Source organism: Piliocolobus tephrosceles, chromosome 2 (assembly GCF_002776525.5).
Source record: "Piliocolobus tephrosceles isolate RC106 chromosome 2, ASM277652v3, whole genome shotgun sequence".
NCBI lineage: Eukaryota > Metazoa > Chordata > Mammalia > Primates > Cercopithecidae > Piliocolobus > Piliocolobus tephrosceles.
The window spans coordinates 67,082,377-67,109,506 of record NC_045435.1 but is presented as its reverse complement, the minus strand read 5'-3'; the positions used below and the strand labels follow the sequence as shown (position 1 = coordinate 67,109,506).

The 27,130-nt window shown below is 42.7% G+C and overlaps 1 protein-coding gene across 1 annotated transcript in view; it reads right to left on the bottom strand.

Moving 5' to 3' along the window:
- The window catches only part of FRMD4B (FERM domain containing 4B), a 208,699-nt gene that overhangs the window by 50,822 nt on the left and 130,747 nt on the right, over positions 1-27,130 (bottom strand). The window contains exons 8-9 of the mRNA XM_023200208.2: positions 4,539-4,622; positions 1,803-1,868 (exon numbers count right to left, since the gene is read on the bottom strand). Of these exons, the coding sequence (XP_023055976.1) occupies positions 1,803-1,868; positions 4,539-4,622 (150 nt within the window). The remainder of the gene's footprint in view (positions 1-1,802; positions 1,869-4,538; positions 4,623-27,130) is intronic.

Genomic DNA, 27,130 nt, shown 5'->3' with positions numbered 1-27,130 from the left:
CCATCAGAGAAATGCAAATCAAAACCACAATGAGATACCATCTCACACCAGTTAGAATGGCAATCATTAAAAAATCAGGAAACAACAGGTGTTGGAGAGGATGTGGAGAAATAGGAACACTTTTACACTGTTGGTGGGATTGTAAACTAGTTCAACCATTATGGAAAACAGTATGGCAATTCCTCAAGGATCTAGAACTAGATGTACCATATGACCCAGCCATCCCACTACTGGGTATATACCCAAAGGATTATAAATTATGCTACTACAAAGACACATGCACACGTATGTTTATTGCGGCACTATTCACAATAGCAAAGACTTGGAATCAACCCAAATGTCCATCAGTGACAGACTGGATTAAGAAAATGTGGCACATATACACCATGGAATACTATGCAGCCATAAAAAAGGATGAGTTTGCGTCCTTTGTAGGGACATGGATGCAGCTGGAAACCATCATTCTTAGCAAACTATCACAAGAAGAGAAAACCAAACACCGCATGTTCTCACTCATAGGTGGGAACTGAACAATGAGCTCACTTGGACTCGGGAAGGGGAACATCACACACTGGGGCCTATCATGGGGAGGGGGGAGGGGTGAGGGATTGCATTGGGGAGTTATACCTGATATAAATGATGAATTGATGGGTGCTGACGAGTTGATGGGTGCAGCACACCAACATGGCACATGTATACATATGTAACAAACCTGCACGTTATGCACATGTACCCTAGAACTTAAAGTATAATAAAAAAAAATAATAATAAATAAATAAATAAAAGAGAGAGAGATATTAGAGCAAAGAAGTAGGAGTGTGAGGAAAATCTACAATCTCCAAGTCCTTATTTCAGCTTTCACAGGCATAGAAATAATTTTAAAAGTTTAGTGTAGCAACTTCTTTTTTTTTTTTTTTTTTTTTTGAGACGGAGTTTCTTTCTTGTCGCCCGGCTGGAGTGCAATGGTGCAATCACGGCTCACTGCAACCTCTGCCTCCCCGGTTAAAGCAATTCTCCTGCCTCAGCCTCTCGAGTAGCTGGGATTGCAGGTGGCTGCCAACATGCCTGGCTAATTTTTGTATTTTTAGTAGAGATGGGTTTTCACCATGTTGGCCAGGCTGGCATCGAACCCCTGACCTCAGGTGATTCGCCCACCTCAGACTCCCAAACTGCTGGGATTACAGGCATGAGCCACTGTGCTGGCCTGTTCTTAATAATGGGTGGTAACTCTGTAAGTCACAAAATGTAGAACTACGTTACAACAGCTAATTCTTAGTAGCATGAAGAAACAGATTATCTAACACCAATATACTATACACTTGACTCAAAGTAGAGTCACAAACTAAGGGACAAAACAGGGCCTCTAGATAGGTTTTATTTGGCTAACATTATACTAAATTTTCTTTAAATTACTTCCCAATGAGATAAGATTTAAAAATCTGAATTTCCAGCTTCTCTTGGAAAACAAAGGATCTGGCAACATTATGCCTGAATTCTAAAGCTGAGTAACCTTGCCTCTACTTAGGATGAAAGCTCACCTGTTTACCACAGCCCCCATCATTCCCTATTGCCCTACATCTGGCCTACATTTCTCATTTTTGTTACCTGCCTGACACTGGTAGGTATCTAAGTTGGTGACACCAACGTATAGAATGACCCAAGACATTTTCTAATTCATGGTAAGATATTTCTAACCAGATAAGGATTATGTTCACAACAACTACACAACAGAAATCATTTCAAGGGACACCTTCAAATGAGAGATATTAAAATTATATCTAAGCAAAAGGAAAGATACTTACTGAACCACAGCCTGACCCCGAGTGAGACCTTTGATTTTCAAATAATGCTCAATTACCCTGTCCTCACTGTAAAACAAAGAAATGAGAAGGATTGCAATGCATGATTATCTGAGGTACAGGCACAGTTTCCACATTATCAGCAAACTTGAGAGAGAAAGCCTTCAGCAACTTGTTTGGTAGACAGAATTTGGCTTTTGTTTCTGTAGGAGATGGATTCCTGAACTTTAGACATTTGACTGCCTGCATTATCATCTTTAACTTATATTTTATGTAGCATATTTATATAATATGTATATTGCTACCTTTAAAACTTAAAGCACATGGCCAGGCGCGGTGGCTCACGACTGTAATCCCAGCAATTTAGGACGCTGAGGTCAGGAGATTGAGACCATTCTGGCTAACACAGTGAAACCCCGTCTCCACTAAAAATACAAAAAAGTAGTTGAGCGTGGTGGCACGTGCCTATAGTCCCAGTTACTTGGGAGGCTGAGGCAGGAGAATCACTTGAACCTCGGAGGTAGAAGTTGTAGTGAGCCGAGATCGAGCCATTGCACTCCAGCCTAGGCGATAAGAGTGAAAATATGTCCCCCCACCAAAAAAAACTTAAAGCTCAGTGGCTCATACCTGTATTCCCAGCATTTTGGGAATCTGAGGCGGCCAGATCACCTGAGGTCAGGAGTTTGAGGCCAGCCTGGCCAACATGGTGAAACCTCATCTCTACTTAAAACACAAAATTAGCTGGATGTGGTGGCACACGCCTGTAATCCCAGCTACTTAGGAGGCTGAGGCACGAGAATCACTTGAACCCAGGAGGTGGAGGTTGCAGTGAGCCGAAATTGCGCTGTTGCACTCCAGCCTGGGCAGCAAGAGCGGAACTCCATCACAAAAACAAAAAACAAACAAAAACTTAATTTACTAGAAAAGGAAACAATATTAATTTCTCAAATGGAAAATGATCTTTTGCCATAATTGGATGGACTATAATACATATAAAATAATGATATCAAATGTTAGTTGTAGAACATTATTGAAGAAATTTTGAGCATAAGGCCTATCCTCTCTTTGGTTAAAACAGGGAGATCAGCAAGTGTTAGGCATTAAAGACTTTCTCCTTGAATGATTCAGAAAGATTTTAAAAGAATTTAAACTGCTTCTGAGTCTGTGTGCAATCTAAAATACTCTGTTATCACCACTTACAGACACATTGCTTTAGGAGAAAACCCTTTTATTGTCCTAGAGCAAAACCTGTTGACTGGAAAGGAAATCTCAAGTATAACCTAGAAGATGAAGTATTTCTATCTCCATATGACTAGTCATCATTAGTAATGTCTTTTTAAAATTATTATTAAAAATCTATCAAGGTCAGGTGCAGTGGCTCACGTCTGTAATCCCAGCACTTTGGGAAGCCAAGGCAGGCAGATCACGAGGTCAGGAGTTCGAGACCAGCCTGGCCAACATGGTGAAACCCCGTGTCTAATAAAGATACAAAAAATTAGCTGGGCATCATGCCGCGTGCCTGTAATCCCAGCTATTTGGGAGGCAGAGGCAGGAGAATTGCTTGAACCCAGGAGGCTGAGGTTGTAGTAAGTGGAGATCATGCCATTATACTCCAGCCTAGGCGAGAGGGGGAGACTCCATCTCAAAAAAATAAAATAAAATAAAACTATCGCTTGGCTGGGCCCAGTGGTTCACACCTGTAATCCTAGCATTTTGGGAGGCTGAGGCAGGTGGATCACCTGAGGTCAGGAGTTTGAGACCAGTCTGATCAACATGGTGAAACCCTGACTCTACTAAAAATACAAAAATTAGCCGGGCGTGGTGGTGGGTACCTGTAATCCTCGCTACTTGGGAAGCTGAGGCACCAGAATCACTTGAACTAGGGAGGTGGAGGTTGCAGTGAGCCGAGTTCACACCACTGCACTCCAGCCTAGGTGACAGAGCAAGACTGTCTCAAAACAAACAAACAAACAAACAAACAAACAAAACTATCACTTGAAAATGACATGGTTAGCAGTTTCCAGAGTCAAGATGCTGTGTAGCCTCAGCACTTACTTTCACTATATATTTGGGAATATACTTCCAACTTCATACTAAACATCTCAATATTGAATATTTATTTTGTAATGTCTATTTTGTAACATTTTAGTGGAAAGAAAAACCATCTTGAGGATTCAGACTAAAACCAAAGAGAATGTATTTAATAAGAATATAAGTATTTCAAGGGAAAACGTAATTTAGGAAAAAAATGTGGGATGAAAATGGATACTATGGATTCATTAAAGTACAAACAACTAAACCAACTCAATATATGCAATAACTAGCTGTAGTAGAAACCTCTGGTCATTATGAAAGTCTCTGATCCAAGGAAATCTGTATTTTATAACACTTATATTGCATTCTGCTAGATTAAAGCTGCATTACACAGTGACTGCACATATACTGAATATTATATATTCACCTAGAAGCATACTCTACAGACATTTTACGCACTTAAAAGAAACATCAGCCAGCTGCTCTTTGCAAATGACAGCAAGACATGTCTTTGTATAATGATCTCTAGTAAGCTTTTAGTACATCCTTTCACTGAAAGGATCAAGGTCTACCTATGGTTACTTTATACAATTGATGGGCAATTTGATATTTTTCTCACTTACCTTTCTTTTAATGCCCTGAAAAGCATGTAGTTCTGAATGGAGGCTATGAGAATGGGTCACCTGTTATGTGGATTTGGCTTACCAGTAGGCAAGGGATGGATGCTCCTGAAGAGTTTTGGTTGGAAAGGCTGGTAATGTCTTTAAATCTTTCCTGGCATTCTCATCACTAAAAAGAAATGGAATATGATAATGTCAGGTGCTGCTATCCAAAAAATTATCCAAGCTGGTCACCAAATGAATGAGATTAAAAAAATAACTATTTACAGCATCTTGAAGCCGACATACACATGGTTATGGACTCTAACTAGAAACAGCCCCCAAATTTAACAACTGAGTTCCATGATGAGATGTTGAAGTTTATAATATTGTCTGCATGTGTCTATTTTACACATAACTATGATTATAATTGTACATTTTTCACATTGGATTTTTACAGAACATTCTTCACATTTCATTATCCACTTTCTCCGTGTTCCTACAGTATCGTACTAATTATCTTTAGTGGCTACATAATATTCATTATGGTGGAATACTGGTTATCATGAAACCATTCACATAACATCACCAGTTTTTCATAATAGATATCATTTCAATGAAAAGGTTTATGTAGTTGTTTATATTACTCTTCTGTTACTTCCTTACAACCCTCTGAAATATAGCAGACCAACTCAGTCATCTGCAGAAATCTCTTGACTAGAAGATGACTGGAAAACGTGCTTCTAATGAAACCCAGGGTATTTTCTTAAGTCACGTTAAGTGAACTAAAATGTACCTCATGTAAGGTTAGCTATTATCTAATTATAAAACGGCAAAATTCTAGTTGTCAAGAGAAAGGTGTGGTCTTTACAGAACTTTTAAAAAGGGAGAACGGGCCAGGAGCAGTGGCTCACGCCTATAATCCCAGCACTTTGGGAGGCCAAGGTGGGCGGATCACGAGGTCAGGAGATCGAGACCATCCTGGCTAACATGGTGAAACCCCATCTCTACTAAATATACACACGCAAAAAAAAATTAGCCGAGCTTGGTGGCAGGTGCCTATAGTCCCAGTTACTTGGGAGGCTGAGGCTGCAGAATGGCACAAACCTGGGAGGCACAGCTTGCAGTGAGCTGAGATCACATCACTGCACTCCAGCCTGGGCAACAGAGTGAGACTCTGTCTCAAAAAAAAAAAAAAAAAAAAAAAAAAGGGAGAACAGGTAATATTATCCAGTCACAGTTGGTTATGAGAGAAAATACTCTAACTGCTGAGTATTTAAGGATACAATCTATGAGGAAAACAACATGATTATCTAGAGCCTATTAGAGCATAGAATAAGTACATGAAACAGCTACTCAAAATTCTGATCAAATTGGTGTTCATCAAACAGCATAACGCTAACTCTTCCTACCTTCCACTTCTTCCTATCTTTACCACTAGCTACCCTTCGATAAAAGGCTCCCAAGTGCCAGATACCATGCAACACACTTCTTGGGCATTATTTAACTCATGCAAGGCTCACCACAAGCATTCCCATGCAGTAGATACTATTATTATCTATTGAAGTAGACGAGCCCCCCAGCTGGAGGACCAAACATTGAACCATTTCTTATTGCTATTATATTTCAAAGCCAGGGTTGTGGCCTTTCCTACAGGTGAAAGATCTAGCTTTCCAAATTACTACAGGAAATAGTCACTTGGCTCCTATTCTTACATAAGAATAAATCTCTCTATTCATTTGAAATCTGAGTGTTATGGCTTAACCACACTGACAATCTTGGGAAACTGGTTTGTGCTTCCTGAAAATCAAAATATACCACAATCCAATTCATTCATATAAAAGGTCAACTGTCAACTCCCAGTATATTTATTTTTCTTAATAATCTCTTTTATGTTCTGTCTGGCATACCACATTTACTTTTTTTTTTTCCCCAAACCCAAGACTGTCTGATACATTTACTTCTAAATTGTGATTTTTTTTTTATGAAGGGCAAATGCATGCATATATTCAAAAATGATAAATTCAGGACAACATCATGTTATGAATCATCCACATCAACCACATGCTTGTTGTTGTATCTGGATCCAGGTGAACCATAGGCCATGTTTCAAGAACCTAGCCTAACATTCACTTACTTGGATTACAGTTAATTTTGTGGGCCGGGCGCGGTGGCTCAAGCCTGTAATCCCAGCACTTTGGGAGGCCGAGACGGGTGGATCACGAGGTCAGGAGATCGAGACCATCCTGGCCTACACGGTGAAACCCCGTCTCTATTAAAAAAAAAATACAAAAAACTAGCCGGGCGAGATGGCGGGCGCCTGTAGTCCCAGCTACTCGGGAGGCTGAGGCAGGAGAATGGCGTAAACCCGGGAGGCAGAGCTTGCAGTGAGCCGAGATCGCGCCACTGCACTCCAGCCTGGGCGACAGAGCGAGACTCCGTCTCAAAAAAAATAAAAATAAAAATAAAAATTTTGTGGCAGTGGAGACCTCACTAGATTGGAAGTTGCTATTTATCATAAATTTATTTATTCAGTTAACAAAAATATGTAGAAATGAGTGTCACATGCTGGAATTGTTTTTAACTCATACAAATGCAGTCAGCCAAAAGGGAAAGGAGAATGGGGAAAGAAGTGAGGGAGAAATTTTATCTGTCATTCCATTCAATAAGCTTATGGTTGAGAATAAGTACAAAACAGGTGACCTGAAGTTGTTGTCCTTAGTCCTATGTCCCTCAAAGCACAAGCATCTCATGACACTGAGATTTTTCTGGCATTCAAGCATTTAATACATGTCTGCTAAACTCAAGCAATCTTTATATCTAGTGCCTAAAGAAATAGCTGTGTGTTTCAACTGGAGAAAAATACCACCTGTGTTGGATTTATTGAAAGATGAAGTTTAGTCTTCAGCATATCATTTTCCCAACAATTTTCAAGAGTAATTTGAACTATACACAATCAGAATCTACTCCAGTTATAAGATGTTATTTGTTCAGAAATTTTGGCTGAATAAATCAATAAATTACTAAAGGTTAATCATGAGAGCCAGTATCTGAGATAATGATGAATATTCACTCATTAAGACCTTTTTTCGGGTACTAATCAATCACTGAGAAGCAACTAAAAATGTGCATTAATAGGGAAGTGGATTAGGGATCATTTTAAGGAGAATTTAGATTACCTTGAAAAAAAAGTATTCTTAACCAGGCGCGGTGGCTCATGCTTATAATCCCAGCACTTTGGGAGGCCGAGACGGGTGGATCACCTGAGGCCAGGAGTTTGAGACCAGCCTGACCAACATGGTGAAACCCCGTCTCTACTAAAAATACAAAAATTAGCTGGGCATGGTGGCAGGCGCCTGTAATCCCAGCTACTCAGGAGGCTGAGGCAGGAGAATCGCTTGAACCCGGGAGGCGAAGGTTGCAGTGAGCCAAGATTGTGCCATTGCACTCCAGCCTGGGGGACAAAAGTGAGACTTTGTCTCAAAAAAAAAAAAGGGGGGGTTCTCAACATTGGCAATTTTGCCCCTCAGGGGACATTTAGCAACGTTTGAAGGCATTTTTGATAGTCACAACTGAGGAAGGAGGTGTTACTGGCTTCTACTGGGTAGTTCCTACAATAGATCCTACAATGTACAGGACAGCCCTCAACAACAAAGGATGATCCTGCCCAAAATGACAATAGTGCTGAGATTGAGAAACCCTGCCTTCAATGATAAGAATCCTGAAAATTCTACCGTAATACTCTACAAAGCATATCTTTTAGACTTAGAGGATTTTTCTCTTATGTCACTCTGAATATTAGACATCTCAGATGCGAATGTCTAATGGGGCCAAGTGAGATAGGCATTAGAAAATCAACTGGGTAAGTGAGCTGAGAAATGGTAAGTCAAACTCACCATTAGACCCGGGGACAATGAGAAATGGTGTAAACTATGAAGAGAGAAAAACATCGCCCATGTTTCATATAAGATACAGATTTGACTGTGTGTGATGGAGATCAAAACTTGAGTTACTTTCTCTTCACATAAGTCAGAGCTGGCTGGGCATGGTGGCTCGTGCCTATAGTCCCAACACTTTGGGAGACTGAGATGGGAGGATCACTTGAGCCCAAGAGTTGGACACCAACCTGGGCAACACAGTGAGACCTTGTCTCTACAAGAAATTTTTAAAAAATCAGCCAGGTGTCATGGCATGTGCCTGTGGTTTCAAATACTTGGGAGGCTGAAGTGGACCACTGGAACCCAGAAGTTCAAGGCTCTAGTGAGTTATGATTGCATCAATGTATTACAGCCTGGGCAACAGAGTGAGATTCTCTTATTAAAAAAATAAAAAAGAATGGAGAGAAGATGCCTTCTCAGTTTCTTGGTTTCTCGTTTCAGATAATTTGCTAACTGCAAATTGTCAGTAGTGAATGATTAAAGGAGACAAGTAATTTAGGCAAATTACTTGTCTTGCTACTTGTGGAATTTTGACTATCCCTCAAAATCACACTTTTTTTTTTTTTTTTTTTTGAGGCTGGGTCTTGTTCTGTTGCCCAGGCTGGAGTGCAGTGGCTCAATCATGGCTCACCGCAGCCTCAACCTCCAGCCTCCAGGGCTCAAGTGATCCTCCCACCTCAGCCTCCCAAGTAGCTAGAATCACAGATGCATGCCACCATGCCTGGCTAATTTTAAACTTTTCATACAGATGGGGTCTCACTATGTTGACCTGGCTGATCTCAAACTCCTGGCCTCCAGCAATCCTCCTGCCTTAGGTTCCCAAAGTGCTGGGATTACAGACACGAGCCACCATGCCCAGCCCCCCAAAATTACATTCTCAGGGAAGAATATGGCCTTATTTCTTCACATTAGAAAAGGCTCCTGTTAATCCTCCAAATCTGGTCATTTGTACTATTGCAAAATATTCCTTGTGAATATATAACATCACTTTCCTATAAGAAGCTGTTTAATATAGGAATTTTCCAGCAAGCCATCACCGATATTTGAAGTGGTTGAGCTGTGGACGTGACTATAACACTAAAAGAAAAAGCCAGCAGAATAATTAAAAGATGACTGAGACAGACAGCCTGGCAGGAAAAATAGGCTAAACTCTTCAACAAGCAGTGTATAGAAGTAGAAATTAAAATGGCCAACAGAAAAGCAGTGTTCAACTTCATAAGTTATCAAGGAAATGCAAATTAAATCCTCAATTAATTATTAATACACACCAGACTATCAAACTTTTTTTTATTTTTGAAACGGAGTCTCACTCTGTTGCCAGGCTGTAGTGCAGTGGTGCGATCTTGTTTGGTCCTAAACAAGGACCCAGGTTCAAGCGATTCTCCTGCCTCAGCCTCCGGAGTACCTGGGACTACAGGTGCACGCCACCACGCCTGGCTACTTTTTGTATTTTCAGTAGAGATGGGGTTTCACCTTGTTGGCCAGGATGGTCTCTAACTCTTGACCTCATGATCAAGAGATAGACTGTACCCAGCCACACTATCAAACCTTTTTTTTTTTTTTTTTTTTGAGATGGAGTCTCACTCTGTCACCCAGGCTGGAATGCAGTGGCGCACTCTCGGCTCACTACAACCTCTTCCTCCCGGGTTCAAGCAATTCTCTGCCTCAGCCTCCTGAGTAGCTGGGATTACAGGCATCTGCCGCCATGCCCAGCTAATTTTTTTGTACTTTTAGTAGACAGGGTTTCACCAAGTTGGCCAGGCTGATCTTGAACTCCTGACCTAGTGATCCACTTGCCTCAGTCTCCCAAAGTGCTGGGATTACAGGCATGAGTCACCGCATCTGGTGACTATCAAACTTTTAAAACTCCAACAAGATCTAGTTTATATGGAGATGTAGTGCAGTAGGAACTCTCATCCATTACTAGTAAGAATGTCAATTGGTACAATCATTTTGGAAATTTGCATACCCTATAACCCAATAATCCTCTGCTAGATATATTCCCTATAGAAACTTATATACAAGAATAAGATTTAGGGCCAGGCGTGGTGGCTCACGCCTGTAATTCCAACACTTTGGGAGGCTGAGGTGGGTGGATCACCTGAGGTCAGGAGTTTGAGACTAGCCTGACCAACACAGTGAAGCCTCACCTCTACTAAAAAAATACAAAAATTAGCCAGGCATGGTGGCGGGCACCTGTAATCCCAGCTACTCGGAAGGCTAAGGCAGGAGAATTGCTTGAACCCAGGAGGCGGAGGTTGCAGTGAGTTGAGATCGTGCCATTGCACACCAGTCTCAGCGACAGAGCAAGACTCTGTCTCAAAAAAAAAAAAAAAAAAAAAGATTTATACCAACATTGTTCACACAAAAGAACAGCTCAAATATCCCATACCATTATAAATGCTCAAACTGTAATGTATTCAAGTAATAGAATACCATGCAGCAAAGAAAATAGACAATAGCTACACACAACATGAATTTCACACATATTGAGCAAAGATACAAGACCCCAAATAAGAAACACAATCACTATTTCACGTACATAAAGGTTCAAAACAAACAAAAGGAAACTAGAAAGAATCACACATAAAGACAAGCGCCCGAACTCGTCTCATCTAGGAAGGGGCTGGTTAGTTCTTGGATGGGAGACAGCCTGGAAATACTGGGTGCTATAGGCTTAACAAAACAAAGACAGGAAAATATGTACCATAGAGTCAGAATGCCCATGAGGAAAGAGGGAATTTTATTGGAGGTAGGAAAGTACAATATACAATGAGGGGCAGGAGGCTTCTGGGGTCCTGGCAACATTCCTTCCTGGCAGTGGTTATATGGCTGCATCCTCTTTTTTTTTTTTCTCTGAGACTCTGTCACCCAGGCTGGAGTACAGTGGCATGATCTTGGCTAACTGCAACCTCCTCCTGCTGGGTTTAAGTGATTCTCCTGCCTCAGTCCTCCCAGCAGCTGGGACTACAGGTGTGCGCTACCATGCCCAGCTAATATCTGTATTTTTAGTAGAGAGGGGTTTTGCTATGTTGGCCAGGCTGTTACCGAACTCCTGACCTCAGGTGATCTGCCCGCCTCTGCCTCCAAAAGTGCTGAGATTACAGGATTGAGCCACCGTGTCCAGCCCAGCTGTATCCTTCTAATTTGTTCCTTATATCAATATACATGTTTTATGCATTCTTCTATGTGATATAATTCACAACAAACATGGAATTAAGTATGGCCAGTTGAGTGGATGTGGGGAAAGCCGAAGTTCAAGCTCACTGCCCTGTTATGGTGAGGTGCTGCAATGGTAACGCAAGAGGTTAGAACCTACTGAACCAAAAATGAATCCACTGGGGTGTTAGAAACACTGGCATGTTATTCTAGAAGGTTAAGCTCGATCATTTTCAGAGTTTAGGATCAAACAGGATTTCACGTTTGAGCGGACTGGCAGTAGCTGAGTGCTTATTTGTTCACCCTCCTGGGGAATTTGTCCGGGAGCCTGAGGCTGCAGGGATCTATGGAGCTTGTAGGAACAGCCAGGTCTGGCTTCTGCACAGAAGGCCCCTCCCTGGCCGGCTGGGCAGGAGGCATGATTTATGAGTCAGGATCAACCTCAGAGTTCAGAGGGAGGGCCCAAAAGTAGTAGGGGAGGTGAATAAGCCTCAATCGGGACGTCTCTGCCTTTCACCAGCAATAAATACACTCAACCTGACTGGACATTCCTGACCCTAATGGCAACGGATATGTTATTTTAAAGATGCACTTGACCAGAATTGCCATGAGGGACTGGTTTCTCTGGGCCCTAGCCAAAGAGAATGCCCATAAATCTACATCACTTGCTACTTCTCAGTGACCAAACCAGAAATTGCTTCTCTCCATAATTTCAGCAGGAATTCAGATGTCACAATGAAGAACATGCTTGCATTTTATCTGATTATCTAGGCTGAACTCCTCCCTTAGGCATTCCAGATTCCTACTTCAATAACTTTCCAGAAGGAAGCTGCCCATGACCCTCTATTTAACTACTACAACTATTTCTCAGGCAACAATTCCTTGGGTCATTCTGAAGCCCCCTTTCATGGGCTGTTGTTTTTCTTTGCTGACCCCAAGTACCCTGATGGAATGTGCCAACCCCACTCATTTTTGAGAAAGCCACATGACTGGCAAAACTGAGGCTACCCTTTGTGTGTGCTGGAGCACTTGTGTGGAAAAAGCCACCCCCAGCAAATGAGTGCACCTGCTTGTGGCTAATTGTGGGCTTGCACAGCAACAATCAGCCACCTGCCCTCAGAGACTGGAGTAGAAGGGAGTGCAGGCAATTAGCAAACTGGGCATGCTAGCACTTCCTAGAGAAAACTAAGACCCTTGCTGTCCTATGCTTGGTGTGGGGGCATCCTCTATTTCTAGAACAGCTTTAAAAAAAAAAAAAAGCCCAAGCCCCAAAGCCACAAATTTCACTTTTTTTCTTTTTTGGTAGAGATGAGGTCTCCCTATGTTGCCCAGGTTGGTTTCAAACCCTTGGGCTCAAGTGATCCTCCCATCTTGGCTTCTCAAAATACTGGGATTACAGGCTTGAACCACCACACCAGCCCCACATTTCACTTTTCTTCTCCAAGCAAAGCGCTTCCTTACCTGAAACCCAAACCAAGGGTGCACAAAAAATGCATGTTAAATATAATATCCAAGTGGAAACAGCTATAGAAACTTCACTTTCTAAACCTAAGCTGTTTAGAAAGTTAACTTGGGGCTGGGTGCAGTGGCTCACACCTGTAATCCCAGCACTTTGGGAGGCGAGATGGATCACTTGGGCCCAGGAGTTCGAGACCAGCCTGGCCAACATGGTGAAACCTTGTCTCTACAAACAATACAAAAAAATTAGCTGGGCGTGGTGGCACATGCCTATAGTCCCAGCTACTTGGGAGGCTGAGGCGGGAGAATCACCTGAGCCCGGAAGGTCGAGGCTGCAACGAGCTACGATCACCTACTGCACTCCAGCCTGGGTGACAGAGTGAGACCCTGCCTCCAAAAAAAAAAAAAAAGAAAGAAAGAAAAGAAAAAAAAAAAAGATGAACTTGGGACTGGAGTCCTTTTTTCAACTCAAAATCCTTATTTCAGAAAATGCATATGTGGATGTAAAAAAGCCATAGTTAAGTGCCTATTTGAACGCTCAGTAAAGTCTAAAGCCTGTTATTAAGTGTAAATGTACCATACAGCTTATATATCATCAGAAATTAAAAGATTATGACATGGGCCTCCCAGGATGTGGGCAAGTCATCACAGCTGAGAACTCTATTTACTACTGTGTCCCATGCAAACCAAAGATTCACTGTTATTAGGAATGGAGCTAATTGGAAACATTTGCCAGTCTTCTGGGGTTGCCTTGTATAGGCCTTGATGAGAAGTCATTTCTTTGTCTATGCTTACTAGAAACCTGTGATGACCCATCAAGGTTCTGAACTATACTGAAGGAATGGGACAGGGTTAGTGATCATAGCAGCTACAAAAGTTTATTTAGGCCGGGCGCAGTAGCTCATGCCTGTAATCCCAACATTTAGGAAGGCTGAGGCAGGGAGATCACTTGAAGTCAGGAGTTCCAGACCAGTCTGGCCAATATGGAGAAACTCCATCTCTACTAAAAATACAAAAATTAGCTGGGCCTGGTGGCGCGTGCCTGGAGTCCCAGCTACTCACGAGGCTGAGGCAGGAGAATTTCTTGAACCAGGAGGTGGAGGCTGCAGTGAGCTGAGATCATGCCACTGCCCCCTCCAGCCTGGGTGACAGAGTGAGACCCTGTCTCAGAAAACAAAAACAAAACAAAAAGAAACCGCATTGAATGGCTGTTAAATAGGTGTAACAGGTGCCAACTTAACTATCAATCAAACCATTTGAGCTGGATCTTCTATTGAAGGATGACAGATTGCATAAACAAGTAATTATTAAAAAGGTCTTGGTTACTATTAATAAACACCAATTTCCTCAACTAATCTACTGGCACTGATCAAGACCTGGGTGATTAGCAGTTTAAGAGATTTCACTGACTAACTTGCCTTCAAATTGCCCTTTATTGAAAAAGAATATCATGTTTCTTTCAGTTGTTTGTAGAATCTGGCCTTCAGTGATGAATTCAGCTTCTTATCTGCTGGACTTAATAACTAGAAATTTCTAACCGTAAGTTTCTCTCTACTGATTCCTAGGTAAAGCAATATTAAAGGTGACAAACACAAGAAAACAGTGATTAACATTGTACCCTCGTACCCTGACCGGCAGCATCGGCATTCTCGGATAACTTGCTGGAAAGGCAAATCTCAGGTTCCACCCCAGACCTACTAGATCAGAAAGGCCAAGGGTGGGGCCCAGCAATCTGCTTTTAACAAAGGGCTTAAGAACCACTGCAACTGGATAAACACAACATAAAACAGAGATTTTGACTGGGTGTGGTGGCTCACGCTTGTAATCCCAGCACTTTGGGAAGCTGAGGAGGGCGGATCACTTGAGGTCAGGAGTTCCAGACCAGCCTGGCCAACATGGTGAAACCCCACCTCTACTAAAAATACAAAAAATTCACCGGGTGTGGTGGTGTGTGCCTGTAGTCCCAGCTACTCAGGAAGCTGAGGCAGGAGAATTGCTTGAACCCAGGGGGCGGAGGCTGCAGTGAGCCAATCTCATGTCACTGCACTCCAGCCTGGGCGACAGAGTGAGACCCTGTCTCAAATAATAATAATAATATTTTCAAGAAAGAGACCATAATCAACTCCTTAAATTGGAGAGATGGTCAGGGAGGCTGAGCAAAGCTCTTGGGTGGACAGCTCAGGAGGTTTGTTTTATGAGACTCTAGCAAGTGACCTGAACTAGCAGTGACAAAATATGAGTGCTGAGATCTAATCCCCCAAAAGAAATACTTCTAAAGGGCCAGGCGCAGTAGCTTATGCATGTAATCCCAGCACTTTGGGAGGCAGAGGTGGGTGGATCACCTGAGGTCAGGAGTTCAAGACCAGCCTGGCCAACATGGTGAAACCCTGTCTCTACTAAAAATACGAAAATTAGCTGGGCGTGGTGGCGGGTGCCTATAATCCCAGCTACTCAGGAGGCTGATGCAGAAGAATTGCTTGAGCCTGGGAGGCTGAGGTTGCAGTGAGCCGAGATCATGCCACCGTACTCCAGTTTGGACAACAGAGTGAGATTCCCTATCAAATTAAAAAAAGAAAAGAAAAAAAAAAAAAAAGAAGAAATACTTCTAAGCGACAACAGCTCTCTCACTGGGTATTACTAGGTGGCAGAGACTGGGCTAACCCCGTTCTCTACAGGCGTATTATGCTATTAACATCAGTGTCCCTGTTTCATGGATGTGAAAACAGAGTTGAGAGAGATTAATTAAGCAATTTAAACTCACAAAGCAAATGCGACTCCAAACCTGTGCTTTAACTACTTTGCCTTACTCCTCCAGGATTCTAGGAAGAGGGGACCGGAAACGGGGAAGGAGCAGAGGAAAGATTTTAACTTTGAGCCTTCAGCATTTATCATCATGGTGGCCACTGATTAATTCCATCAAAATATGTATTGCTTAGGTGATGACAGTCTACCTTTTTCAACTAGATCAAACTGGATTACCCCAAACTTAACCACATCAACGATCTGAACATAGATAACAAGACTTAATGTGTTAGCAGTGTTTCTTGAACCACACCAAACCAGAACAAACCAAACAAAAACCATAGCCTAATTGTCCCTTAGTATCGAGGACACCAAATTTAGGGTTTTTTTGTTGTTGTTGTTTTGGTTTTTTTTTTTTTTTTTTTTGAGACGGAGTCTCGCTCTGTTGCCCAGGCTAGAGCGCAGTTGCAAAATCTCGGCTCACTGCAACCTCCACCTCCTGGGTTCAAGAGATCCTCCTGCCTCAGCCTCCCGAGTAGCTGGGACTATAGGCAACTGCCACCATGCCTGGGTAATTTTTATATGTTTAGCAGAGATGGGGTTTCACCATGTTGGCCAGGCTGGTCTGGAACTCCTGACCTCAAGTGATCTGCCCGCCTCAGCCTCCCAAAGTGCTGGGATTACAAGCATGAGCCACCGTGCCCGGCCCCAAATTTAGTTTTTAAAAAACACTTTTACATGAGCTGCAAAACCAGACTCCAGTCATTTTCGGCAGAACCTTAAAACAGGGAGTCCAAACTGCTACAGGTGAGAAGTCCAATATATCGATTAAGGCTCCTTAACCCACACAAGGTATTTCTGAAGCCCCACTTTTTATACTGACTCAAAAAGCTCAAAGTAAGATCTCTACCCTGGATGAGTTCTCTCTGTTACTGTTAGGGGATACTAAGGCCTGGGATGGGCTGAAGAAAAGAAGAAACAAGCGGACACTTTTATTCACAATCATATGCAAAGGCAGAAAGCTAGAGCTCAAGTTCATTCAATGCCTAATGCCACTCCTGATTATCGCAAATGAGTTCAGAAAAACTGATTACAGACTGAGCTAATTGCGTAACAGCTAAAATAAAGAGCCCTCCTCACTTTCTACCAATCCAGAGTAAACTTAAAAGAGAGCAGTTCCTCCCAGCCAGGTAAGCAAGGTGAATTCATTTGGTCCAACCCCTGAATGCGCAGATGAGAGAAACAAGGCCCACTGAAAGTTGAAAACTTACCAAAGTTCCCACAGTAGGTGGCAACAGATTTAAAGGACCAGAGGTTTGTTCTCGGGACAACTGCGCAGGAGGAAGAGGAAGAGGAGAGAATTGGAAAGCTAGGGAGGAACGGAAGAAGAGGGAGGGGCTGGGAAAGGAAACACCCAGCTGGCTGTGCCAGACCTTGCTCTCCTCCCCTCCTAAGCCAAAGGGTCTTTCCATTCTTGGAATTTCCTCCCTACCCCATTTAAACCTTTCTTGATCAGACCTTAAACCAAGTCAGGTTGCAGCTATTTATAGAGTGAAAAGTGAGAACTGAAAGAATTATGTAAGCCTTTCTCCTGGCCTCTGGCTAAAGCTAGGGATGCCTCCCACTGTTTCTGAGAAAGGTGGGAAGATGTTGGCCCATCCTTCATCCAAAGAAGCTCCTTCACAGGGCTACAGGTGTGAGCATGCAAAGAAGGCCTTCATGGGGGTTTAGGTGTGAGCATGCATTTCTAGGCGTCATGCATTTCTAGCGCCTTCACGGGGGTTCAGGTGTCAGCATGCATTTCTACACCATCTCTTGTCCCCAGTTCCCTCAGATCTCTCGGCTCCTCTTTCATAGGACGATAAAAGATATTATTTGGGCTTTTATTTTATTTACGTATTCATTTATTGAGACAGAGTCTTGCTCTGTCGTCCAGGCTGGAGTGCAGTGGCGTGATCTCGGCCCACTGCAACCTCTGCCTCCTGGGTTCAAGTAATTCTCCTGCCTCAGCCTCCTGAACAGCTAGGATTACAGGCACGCACCACCATGCCCAGCTAATTGTTTGTATTTTTAGTAGAGACAGGGTTTCACCATGTTGCCCAGGTTGGCCTCAAATTCCTGAGCTCAGGCAATTAGCCAGCGATGGCCTCCCAAAGTGCCAGGATTACAGGCGTGAGCCACAGCTTAAGGTGGCCATCAGAGGCACTTGCTGTGTGCGACGAGTGGAAGCATTTACTTACACAAACTCATTTAGTCTTCATGGCACCCAAGATGTTGGTGCTGTTTCTAATTTACAGATGAAGAAACTGAGATTTAGAAAGATCACCTAGCTGCCCATTATTTTACTAGAGCTAGTACACAGCCAGCCAGTACATACCTAGGAAAAAATCAAAAAGACCAACCAACCAATCAGCTCTAGGCCTATGATTTACAGTAATAAGGTTTGGCCTTTAGAACTGCATTCAGTCCCAGGTCTCCCTGTTCCTAGGAGTTTTGTGGTCTTAGATAAACTAACCTTTGTGAGCCTGGGTTTCCATGTTATAAAAATACGAATACTGACCTGTTGAATAGGATTCTTGGGTATATTACAATAGAATGCTATGAAGGCAGTTGCCTATGTTCAATAAATGTGTTCCTTCCTGGCCAGGTGTGGTAGCTCATGCCTGTAATCCAAGCACTTTGGGAGACTGAGACTGAGGTGGTCAAATTGCTTGAGCCCAGGAGTTTGAGATCGGCCTAGGCAACATGGTGAAATCTCATCTCTATGGAAAATACAAAAATTAGCCAGACGTGGGGTACACACCTGTAGTCCTAGCTACACAGGAGGCTGAAATGGGAAGATCACTTGTGCCCAGGGGGCACATGATCTGCAGTGATCCATGATCATGCCACTGCACTCTAGCCTGGACGACAGAGCAAAATCCTGCCTCAACAACAACGTTCCTTCCTTCCTGATGGTAGTATAATAAACCAAAGATTTTACCAAACACTTTATTCCTACCACTCTCTGCGCAGGCTGGTGGTGGATTATTACTATTGAGAAGAATCCCAAAGGGGTGATCTAGGTTAGAGTTGGCAGATTTAATATACTGGACATACTTAAAAATTTTTCATTGTTCATCTGAAATTCCAATTTAACTGGGCATCCTATATTTTTATTTGCTAAATCTGGCAACTCTAAGGGTGTATAATAAACTGCCTGGGAAAAGAACTTTGAAAATAACTTGCCAAGTTACGAGTTGTGAGCAGTTTGGGGCTTGGTTTGACAGGGTCTATTGGTAACCAGTGGAAGCTCAGCCTAGAAATTCACTTTTCCAACATCATGACTGATCTACGGGATTGGTGTCAGCCTTTTATTTTCTCAGCATTCTACCAAAGATGCATCCTGTAGCAGGAAACCTGCTTGTGTTCTGGGAAGTGAAGTGTCCTCTCAGCTAGAATTCCTTTGTCATTACATTTTTGTCTGTGGCCTAACTTGTAACAGGGGACAATTGCTCTGCCCATCTGCATGCTTGATGGGGATCAACTGTCAAGCTATTTGTTTTTAGGTCTAAGGAATTTCTAATGAGAATGAAAATGTGATGAGAGATTTTTCTAAAGGTCAGCCAGCTCCCTGAGGACCCCGATTGTGTCTACTTTGAACCTTTAACTCTCTTAAAAATGGGCAGAAGAAACATCATCGATAAGAATGACAGACTGGGAAGCAGTCTGTAAATCTGTAAATATTTTTTAAAAATTTTATTTTTCTCCTGTTAAATTCATAGAGACAGAAAGTAGAATGGTGGTGGCCACAGACTGCAGGAGGAGTGAATGGGGAGCTGTTTAATGGGTGCAGAGTTTCTGTTTCTCCAAAATGAAAAAGTTCTGGAGATTGGCCATACAACATAAACACGGCCAAGCGTGGTGGCTCACACCTGTAATCCCAGCACTTTGGGAAGCTGAGGCGGGTGGATCGTCTGAGGTCAGGAGTTCGAGACCATCCTGGCTAACATGGTGAAACCCTGTCTCTACTAAAAATACAAAAAATTAGCTGGGCGTGGTGGTGCGTGCCTGTAATCCCAGCTATTCAGGAGGCTGAGGGAGGAGAATCGCTTGAACCCAGGAGGTGGAGGTTGCAGTGAGCCGAGATCATGCCACTTGCACTCCAGTCTGGGCAACAGAGCAAGACTCTGTCTCAAACACGCACACACACACACACCCAACATAAACATTACTTAACACTACCAAACACTACTCTTAAAAATGGTTGAGATGATAAATTTTACGTATATTTTATTACAATTTTTTAAAAAATTATTCTTAAATCTAGAGTTAGAAAAAGGATACATAGGCCAGGCATGGTGGCTCACGCCTGTAATCCTAGCATTTTGGGAGGCCGAAGAGGAGGGTGGATCACAACGTCAGAAGATTGAGACCATTCTGGCTAACATGGTGAAACTCTGTCTCTACTAAAAATACAAAAAATTAGTTGGGCATGGTGGCATGTGCCTGTAGTCCCAGCTACTTGGGAGGCTGAGGCAGGAGAATTGCTTGAACCCGGGAGGTGGAGGTTGCAATGAGCTAAGATCACACCACTACACTCCAGCCTGGGTGACAGAGTGAGACTGTCTCAAAAAAAAAAAAAAAAAAAAAAAAGAAGAAGAAGAAGAAGAAAAGATAAAAAGAAAAAGAACACATAACAGAAAAACAATCAATGCAGATAATGTTTTCCTACAAAAGAATGGAAAGTCAAAGAAATGTGTTTCTCTCCAGGGAAACTTCCTACTAGACAAGTGAAAAATTACTTATGGTCAACTTGAAGTCCCAACTCTTTAATCCTTCTTCCTGTATGTGTGATTCAATGTGTCTTTCCTGATCACACAAAAAAATGGATTAACCACATTAGCCATCGGAACACAGAAAACAAAACTGTATTGTTATGTGTTATGTTATCACTTAGTGTGTTTCCAGAATCAAACCAAAAGGCGTGGAAATGCTTATCAGTGGGGGAATGTAGAATTCTCCCTCAACAATGTAGTACCACAGCTCCCGTAGACTCTGGATGGTTTGCACTTTGAGAAGTAGAAGTAGTTCATGTCATGCTACTTTCTATTCCTACCGAATGCCACGCATGCCTGTGTCTCAGCCAGCCGCTACCTGAAGAGGCCAAGTATGCTGAGTTTCATTTCAGGACAAAGTAGCTGTGATGGGTGTAACGGCCTGGTCCACTCCAGTGGAGAAAGAAACTGAGAACTCAAATGGATCAAGAGAGTTACTTCCTGTATAGGACTGATCCTCTGTGGTGTTAGTAACTGTCTAAAGATGTATTAAGGTGGGACTTAGGGTTTTTGTGTTCATTTAGTTGCATCAGGTTTAGGGTTTTTGTGTTCATTTAGTTGCATCAGGTTTTTTTAAGCTGTGAAATGCAAGGGGTTTTGAAATGTAAAATACTTAAGCTGTGAAATGCAGAAGCCTGACTTCTACTTTGATTCTGAGGTTCATAGAGTTTGTGGTCCAGCAAGAGGCTAAAATAAGTGTGGAAAATGCTGCTTATGTGTCCCCTTCTGGGAGATTTATAGTGCTCATGAGCAGATTGAAAACTTAGCCAAGAGAACTCAGGGAACTTTGTTTAACTTTTAACTAAGTATTGTAGAGAGGAAAATCACTTCTCAAGAGTTTTTTCACAAAAGTGTTTTGTTGATTCATCAAAGGCCCAACCCGAAATAAGACAAAAACATTCCATTTCTGTCAAGTAAGCCTTCTTTATTCTGCTGGCCAGGAAGGTAATGATTCTTACAAATTTGTGTTGGGATACAAAAAAAGAAACTGGCTGGGTGTCGTCGCTCACACCTGCAATCCCAGCACTTTTGGGAGGCCGAGTCTGACAGATTACGAGATTTAGGTGTTTGAGACCGGCCTGGCCAACATGGTGAAACTCCATCTCTACTAAAAATAAAAAAAATTAGCCAGGTGTGGTGGCTAATTTCAAGAATTGCTTGAACCCAGGAGGCGGAGTTTGCAGTGAGCTGTGATTAAACCACTGCACTCCAGCCTGCGCAACAGACCAAGGATCCATCTCAGAAAAACACAACAAAACAAAAACCCGAAAAACAAAAAAGGAAACCTCTAACAGTGGTAAAATGCATGTGGTTTGGAGCCCTAATTTGCCACTGTCTAGCTATGTGACCTAAGTAGTAAGCTACTTAACAGCTACAAAGTTCAGTTTTCTTATCTATAAAATGGGGACAATGACAGTGCCATCACAGGGTTGCTGTGAGGATTAAACATATTAATAACAGTAACAATGGCAAATATTGTTTATTGAGACAAAGAAACGGTTCCAGAGAGGCTAGGCAAACTACCCACAGGTACATAACAAGTGGCTGGGCCTGGATTTGAACCCAGGCAGTTAAATTCCAAAGCTTCTCTCTTCACTACAGCCTCCCCATAGCGCTTTGCCCACGGGAGATGATATTTTTATTATTGATACTGACGTTAAAGGCTTTGGAAATGAGATTAGATTTCAGAGCTTTAAGTGCTCCAGAGGTGTAAGAACTAAGGGGCAAATTTCTTGAAAGTGTTTTTATCCTCCCTTCGTTAACTAGTCTCCGGGGCATCCAAGGAAATTCCTTTCCCATGGGAAATAGCTGCTCCTTTTTTTTTTTTTTTTTTTTTTTTGTAGCACAGCTGTAAATTGTGAATATTCCCTTCCCACTTGAAGCTAAGTGTTAACATAACTCTCATTCTGACCCAGCATTGAATTGCAAAATGTACTCACTCACTTTTTCTTACAAGTAGAAGCACCCTAATCACATAGTTACTTGGTAACTTTCACCTTTCAAAATCTTAAAAAAAAAAAAAAAAAAGAAAGAAAGAAAGAAAAGGCCAGGCACGGTGGCTCACGCCTGTAATCTGTAATCCCAGCACTTTGGGAGGCTGAGGACGGCGGATCACGAGCTCAGGAGTTCAAGACCAGCCTGGCCAACATGGTGAAACCCTGTCTCTACTAAAAAATACAAAAATTAGCTGGACATGGTGGTGGATGCATGTAATCCCAGCTAGTTCAGGAGGCTGAGGCAGGAGAATTGCTTGAACCCAGACGGCAGAGGTTGCAGTGAGCTAAGATCACACCACTGCACTCCAGCCTAGGCAACAAGAGTGAAACTCTGTCTCAAAAAAAAAAAAAAGCTTTGCTTTTACAAACTTTTTTGTGGCTGGCAGCTGGGTGATAAAGCCTTGCCTCCTTGCCATGTCAGCTTTCAGGAATTCTCTGTTTGTCTGTGTTGTGTTACCCAAGTAGCCTGTTATCTTTGCAGTTTAAGGGCTGACTTGGAAATTCAGACTGTCATCTATTTAAAGAAAATGGAAGTCCCCACTCCACTATTTTAATTAACTTTCAGAGAGCAGCGTTTCCTACTGGTTATGATAATGTTAACTTAAAATACTCTGAAGGAAACACGGCAGGAAGCAAAATAAAAAGGGGAGGATTGCTATTTTTAAAGGCATTCTAGGAAGAAGAGTTTGAGCAAAGCCATGAAGGCACATAGCATGGGCTATACGAAGAAAAAGGAAGAGAGGCATGAGCAGATACCAAGGAGTATGCACAGCAGAGAATGGGAGATTAAATGTGTAATGCCGACCAAGCATGGCCTTGAACGCCAGGTTGTGGTGTTGGTAGGCAGGTGTCTGTGTGCAATGAGAAACTAAGAGATTTTTAGAAATAAACAACAATGATCAAATCTATGTCTTAGGAAGGTAGCTGGAGGTTACGCGCAGGCAGTGGTGTGTGGCGGAATCAGAACAGATCTGAGAACTCACCAGCAATGTAACAACAATCTCTTTGGGCTTAAATTTTACATTTATTACTTTGTTCAATGGAGATGACAGCTATTGTGGTAGGACTGAATGAAATCAGACATGGACATTTAAAATAATGCCATAGGCCAGGTGCGGTGGCACACGCTTGTAATCCCAGCACTTTGGGAGGCCTAGAAAGGTGGATCACCTGAGGCCAGGAGTTCAAGATCAGTCTGGCCAGTGTGGTGAAACCCTGTCTCTACTAAAAATACAAAAAATTGCTGGGCGTTGTGGTGTTCATCTGTAATCCGAGCTACTCGGGAGGCTGAGGTATGAGAACTGCTTGAACCCGGGAGGTGGAGGTTGCTGTAAGCCGAGATCACTGCACTCCAGCCTGGGTGACAGAGTGAGACTCCATCTCAAAAAATAATATATAAAATAACACTGTAATACTCAATTATTAGCTCAACACATAATTCACACACACACACACACACACACACACACACACACACACACTTTTACAGTCAGGCTGAATGGGAGGGAATGAGGACTGAGAAAGTTGTGGTGCTGATCAACAGAAGGAAAGGAGGGAGCTATCTGACAGGTGGAAAAGAGATGGGAAGGGAAAGGGGAAATCTCAGAGAGCATTCAAGAGAGAATGGAGTTGTAATTCAAAGGGAGACAGTGGAAGAGGAGCTGGTTTGGAGGCTGGCCTGTTGGTGAGGTCAGCTTTGGAAATGCTCAAGAAAGAGGTGGATATTCACAAGGAGTGGACTAGAGCAGCCTTAAGAATTAGGTGTTCAGTCATTGTTTTTACTGAAAAAGCCACTTTGCCTAGGAAGGTATTTGGGGACATATTTTGGTCAACGTTTATTTATTTATTTATTATGTTTTTTGAGACAGAGTCTCAATGCCTGTAGTCCCAGCTGCTTGGGAGGCTAAAGCAGGAGAATCGCTTGAACCCAGGAGGCGGAGGTTGCAGTGAGCCAAGATGGCGCCATTGCACTTCAGCCTGAGCGACAGAGCGAGATTCTGTCTCCAAAAAAAAAAAAATCCCAGCATTTTGGGAAGCTGAGGCGGGCAGATCACTGAGGTCAGGAGTTTGAGACCAGCCTGGTCAACATGATGAAACCTCATCTCTACTAAAAATACAAAAATTAGCTGGGCATGGCGGTATGTGCCTATAATCCCAGTTACTTGGGAGGCTGAGGCAGGATAACTGCTTGAACCCAGGAGGTGGAGGTTGCGGTGAGCTGCACTCCAGCCTGGGTGACAGAGTAAGACTAAAAATAAATACACGTAGATGTTCATCACAGCATTTTTAATATTAGCTTTATGGGGAAAAAAAACTAATATAAATAACACCATGATGAACATCTTTTTTCCCATTATATGGGAAACAAGTAATATTTGTAACAATAGGGGAGTCCATCATGTCCATCAATTTGGTAAAATAAAATGGATTGCAGGAACTGTTCTAAGTACTTTACAAATGCAATATTAATTCATTTAATCCTCACAGCAATCCTGTGGAGTGTGTATTATAATTGTAAGTCCCATTTTACATACGAGGAAACTGAGGCTTGGAGATTTTAAGTAATTTGGTCAAGATTACACAGGTAATAAGTAGCCGACCTGGCATTTGAATCAGGCTGTCTAGTTCCACAGTCTTTGCTCTAACCACTACAACATTGCCTCATGGTATTTTATTTTGCCTGACTTTCTTTTCGTGTTTTTTATTTTTATTTTTATTTTTTTTGAGACAGAGTTTTGCTCTGTTGTGCAGGCTGGAGTGCAGTGGTGTGATCTCTAGCCCACCGCAACCTCCACCACCAGGTTCAAGCAATTCTTGTGTCTCAGCCTCCCCAGTAGCTGGTATTACAGGTGTGTGCCGCCATGCACAGCTAACTTTTGTATTTTTAGTAGAGATAAGGTTTTGCCATGTTGGCCAGGCTGATCTCAAACTCCTGGCCTCAAGTGATCTGCCCATCTCGGCCTCCTAAAATGCTGGGATTATAGGAGTGCACCTGGCCTTGCCTGATTTTCTTTTTCTTTTCTTTTTTTGTGACACAGTCTCACTATCATCCAGGATGGAGTGCAGTAGCACCATCTTGGCTCACTGCAACCTCTACCCTCTGGGTTCAAGCGATTCTCTCGCCTCAGCCTTCCAAGTAGCTGGGACTACAGGCGTGTGCGACCATGCCAGGCTAATTTTTTTTTAAGACAGTTTCACTCTTGTTGCCCAGGTTGGAGTGCAATGGCGCGATCTTGGCTCACCGCAACCTCTGCCTCCTGGGTTCAAGCGATTCTCCTGCTTTAGCCTCCCAAGTAGCTGGGATTACTGGCATGTGCCACCATGCCCAGCTAATTTTGTATTTTTAGTAGAGACAGGGTTTCTCCATGTTAGTTTAGTCTCAAACTCCTGACCTCAGGTGATCCGCCTGCCTTGGCCTCCCAAAGTGCTGGGATTACAGGCGTCAGCCACTGCACCTGGCGCCAGGTGCCTGATTTTCTCAGAAGAGTTTTATAACAAGGCAGGGTGCGGTGGCTTGCACCTGTAATCCCGGCACTTTGGGAAGCCAACATAGGCAGATCTCCTGAGCCTAGGAGTTTGAGACCAGCCTGGGTAACATGGTGAATCTCTGTTTCTACAAAAAAATACAAAAATTAGCCAGGTGTGATGGTGTGTACCTGTAGTCCCAGCCGCTCAGGAGGCTGACATGAAAGAACTGATGGAGCCAGGAGGTGGAGGTTATAGTGAGCTGAGATCATGCCACTGCACACCAGCCTGGGTGACAGAACAATGAAATGCTCTGTCTCAAAAATAAACAAAAACAAAACAAAATAAAACAAAAACAAAGAGGAGTTTTAGAACAAAACTTTGGAGGAAAAACATATCCTCTCTATTCAGGGGAGAAGATCAGATAGGGAGAGCATGGTAATTTACGAAGTGCTCCCATATCTCCTCAAAACCAACCTGCAAAGCCATTGTTTTGATTAACCCCAATTTATAGATGAGGGAACCGAGGTTCAGAAAGGATAAGCGGCCATTCAGAGGGATGCTGCCAGTCTACGTGATTTCCAGTCCCACACTCTCTCCACTATTTAGCATAGTTTGGACAATTTCAAAACAGTGTGTGCCACCTCAACCCCATGATCACTCAGGAAAACCACCAGGAACAAGCTCAAGTGAAGGCAAAGGCCTGGACTGGGCTTGCCCAGAATTAACTTGCCAACCTTGATGGCCTAGGGCTAAAATATTTGAACAACTGAAGGACTGTCCCTTTTAGGTCTTCCTTTGTCTCAGGCAAGGGATCTTCCCTAAGGAAGGTTTGTGAAATTAACCTTTCTCTTTCTATTCTCCACCTCCCCCACAACTATAGGTTATTATAGCTTCTTCAGAACAACCTTAGTCACAAAAATCTCATCAGAGGTAGCTAAGAGACCAGACAGGACAATAGCAATAATGAGGATAATAATAACTAAATTAATAATAGTAGCCCAAGGGTGTAGATTATTTGCTATAAGCCAGATGTTGCCCTGAGCAACGTTTACATACATTTGATTCTCATGACAGTTTTATGGGAAAGGTACCATTTTACTGATGAGGAAACTGAGGCTC